Consider the following 3,515-nt stretch of genomic DNA (forward strand, 5'->3'; position numbering starts at 1 on the left):
TGGATGTGGGTGGGTGGGTGTGTGTGTGGGGCGAGAGTCAACATTAATATTAGTGGTGAGTGTCTGTGTGTGTGTGGGGGTGGGTGTGTGTGGGGGGCGAGAGTCAACATTAATATTAGTGGTGAGTGTCTGCCTCAGTCACAGGACTTGATGCTCAGAGAGAGAGAGAGAGTGTGTGTGTGTGTTTGTGTGTGTGGGTGGGTGTATGTGTGGGGCGAAAGTCAACATTAATATTAGTGGTGAGTGTCTGCCTCAGTCACAGGACTTGATGCTCAGAGAGAGAGAGAGTGTGTGTGTGTGTGTGTGTGTTTGGGAAGATTATCATTTATAGCTTGGTCACTTTCGTCTGACCACATTTAAATAATTCTAGCTCATTTTTAAAATGTTGACCCAATATTTACAAAAAGTTTTTCTCATGTTTTAACCACAGTTTACTAATTCAGTTTTCTTACTTTGTTCTTTTCCACAGTATCTTTAGAAACTTTTATCAAAATTGTGTGGAAAAAAAGTGGTGGCCGACGCGCGGATGTAGAGACTGCCTGGAGTGGAGATTGTCGAGAGTGAAGCGACGGCGACCCTCAACCACCCCCCACCCCCTGCCGCCCCCTCCTCCTATGTTGTCACAACGGTAGTTGTGCTGCCGCGGGGGTCGCTTGGGGGAGGGGAGCAAGGAGGAGAGGGGCTCTGCCGATCCATGTTACACTGCTCAATGTTTATTGCTCTTTTTTTTTTTCCCTCCTCTCTCTCTCTCTCTCTTTCTCGTGTCCTACACATCCACTTTTGAAACGCCGCCATGGCGAGCCGGCCTAGTGTGAGCAAACTCCTCTTGAAGCGACTGTGCGTTATGTCGGGAGATTTTGGAATGTCCACTTCTTCATGCATTTACGGGACAGGTATTTTCTGGAACTGTTGTGGTCTGTTTTTGTACAGTGGCCTTTTTGATAAATTTAATGACAGTTGAGTTATTTGTTGTTGTTCTTTTTTTTTTTTTTTCCACTCGGATATAGAAGACTTTTGTGTAACCTGTTCAAAAGAAAAAAGGAAATGTTTGTGTGGAATTTTTTTTTTTTTACATTTGATATAAAAAAAAGAGAACTGTACCAAAAACCGTATGACTTGTGACTTTTGGTTGCCTCATGACTTGTGACTTGTGAAGTGGGTGTGGTTTTTTTGAGAATGTACCCTGAGCACTGTGCGTTAAGATTGACCATAGGCCTTGTCTGTATGTGCCGCGCGACTGCGTAAGTGTGTGTGTTTACACGTGCGTGCGTTCGTGCGTGTGTAACTGTGTGTCTGGAGTCGTGGTGGAGAACTATTTTGTGATACTTTTGCACAAAACTGATGATGTTGTCTGGTACGGTGGAGCGTGCACTGCTGGGCGTTGTCCTCCGTCAGCGTGTGTCGCTTGAGAGAACGGGGATTGACGTACGTTCCTCCATTCGTGTGTGGCTGTACAGAGCAGGAGCAGACCGGAGGAGAGAGAGAGAGAGAGAGACAGCCCCCGAGTCACAATGGTGGGGAGGGTGGAGACGGTTCGGACCTGTCGTCTGATTTGTTGTTTGTTCTTTTCCTTGTTCTTTTATATACAACACATATATAAATATAAATATATATATATAAATATATAATTATATTAAAACTGATTTTAAAATACCAGATTTTTAACGTGAATGCTGTACTTACAATTTTTTGAGTGTGGAGTACGGTGGAGTTTGCTCAAACCAAACACATGCGGTGACCCCGAAAAGAGCGGCCGTAAACAGAAAGAAGATAAAATCCCTGATTTTTTTTCTTCTTCCACTTTAATTTGAGTAACTTCTGTAAACCAAAAGCCGCTGCTAAAAATCGACTAAAATCCCGCAAAAATGTCTTGGTTTAAGCAGACTCCGCTGTAGTTTTGTTTTAGCTTGGCCTAGCGTGCGGGAGAAAATGCTTTCAGCCGTCAACTCGTGTTTCCCTGCCAGAGACTGCAGCCCACGACCCACGACTTGTTCTCTCTGTTGTCCCTTAGACTTCATTCATACCAATTTCCCCCCCAACCCCCACCCGCCCACCCACCACTCACTTGTCCATTCCCTTCGTAGATTTGGTTTTATTCCTTTTGCTAGATGGTTTTGTGCACAGTGAAAAAGAGTTAAGTTATGAGGGACAGAGATAGAGAGGGGGGTAATGAGGTACAAAGATAGAGAGAAGGAATTAATGAGGTACAAAGATAGAGAGAAGGAATTAATGAGGTACAAAGATAGAGAAGGAATTGATGAGGTACAAAGATAGAGAAGCAATTAATGAGGTACAAAGATAGAGAAGGAATTAATGAGGTACAAAAATCTATAGAGAAGGAATTAATGAGGTACAAAATTAGAACGGGAATGCATGGGGATGAAGACGAGACTCAATGAAGCTGGGTCAGCAGTGTGTTTGATGCACAGCCCACCCCACCCCCTCCCCCTCCCGCCCTCTGTACCTGTACAGTTTGTTCACACAGCAGCATCAGGAAAGGGAGAGTGTGGTGCAAGTAACATGTTCTGCAGGATTTGTTTCTATATATGGAAATGTTCCGATATTGTCACAGTTTTAATTGTTTTAACCAAATATTTATTGTTCTATTTACACATCTGGTTATTCTTAAAAGCTGCTTTGTTCAGACTCGAAATTTTCAAACCGTCATGTTGGAATGTATTTATCCCTTTATTCTATAGTTAGGCTGCAATTTTAGTGGCCAGTCGCAATGTTTGAAGGGGGAGTAGGGAAATTACCTCTTTTTATTAAACCTCAGGCAGTCTGTGGAATTACTGAGTGATCATTTTGTTTGAAGATAGGCTCTGTGAAGGGTGCAAGGTGAGAGGAGGAGGAGAGTGGGACAACGGAACAGTGAGCCAGGAGGTGCTGTTGTCACCTGTCAGAACTCTCAACTATGGCTCAGGGGATTGGGGGGGGGGTTAGGAGGAGAAGAGAAGGGAGGGAGAGCAACAACAAATTCTGGTAACATCAAGAAGTATGAAATGTTGTTGAGGTGCAGTATGTGTAACCTGTGGTCTGTCTGGGTGTGTATAGACAGCAGTGAGAGTGGGAGGGTGTGTGGAGGGATGTCAAGGGAAGTCGGCTTCGTGTGGCCCAACAGTTGGTGGTTCCTTTGCCAAATGGGAAATATATCCAAGAATAGGACGTCATTTTGTTGTCATTGAACTAGATCATAAATTTTTAACTGAAAAAAGGTTACATTTGTTTGTGTCTTTAGAGATCCATGCAGTGAGTGAGAGAGAGGGACAGAGGGTGGGAGGGGGTGATTATAATTGAAATATATACATATATATATATATCCTACACTTTCACGTATGTTTAAATTCTGGTAACATCAAGAAGTTTGAAATTGAAATGCCCAAAGGGCTACTAGTTTTGGATTTGGCTTCTGGAAGAGGTTATACTGAAAATGAAATGGGGAGGTGTTGTTGATGGATCCCTGTAACTGGCACTGTGGTAGATGTGACTCTTGTTGCTGGTCGCAGTAGTCCCCC

At 43.6% G+C, this 3,515-nt stretch overlaps 1 protein-coding gene across 1 annotated transcript in view; it reads left to right on the plus strand.

Annotated features, from left to right (window-relative positions):
* Positions 1 to 1,107, plus strand: part of LOC101858593 (protein scribble homolog) — a gene marked incomplete at its 5' end in the record, with an annotated part of 97,722 nt that extends 96,615 nt beyond the window's left edge. Inside the window, 2 exon segments of the mRNA XM_035973463.1 lie at positions 29 to 55; positions 470 to 1,107. Of these exon segments, the coding sequence (XP_035829356.1) occupies positions 29 to 47 (19 nt within the window).
* Between the last annotated feature and the right edge of the window lie 2,408 nt (positions 1,108 to 3,515).

Source organism: Aplysia californica, unplaced genomic scaffold (assembly GCF_000002075.1).
Source record: "Aplysia californica isolate F4 #8 unplaced genomic scaffold, AplCal3.0 scaffold01249, whole genome shotgun sequence".
Taxonomy (NCBI): Eukaryota; Metazoa; Mollusca; class Gastropoda; order Aplysiida; family Aplysiidae; genus Aplysia; species Aplysia californica.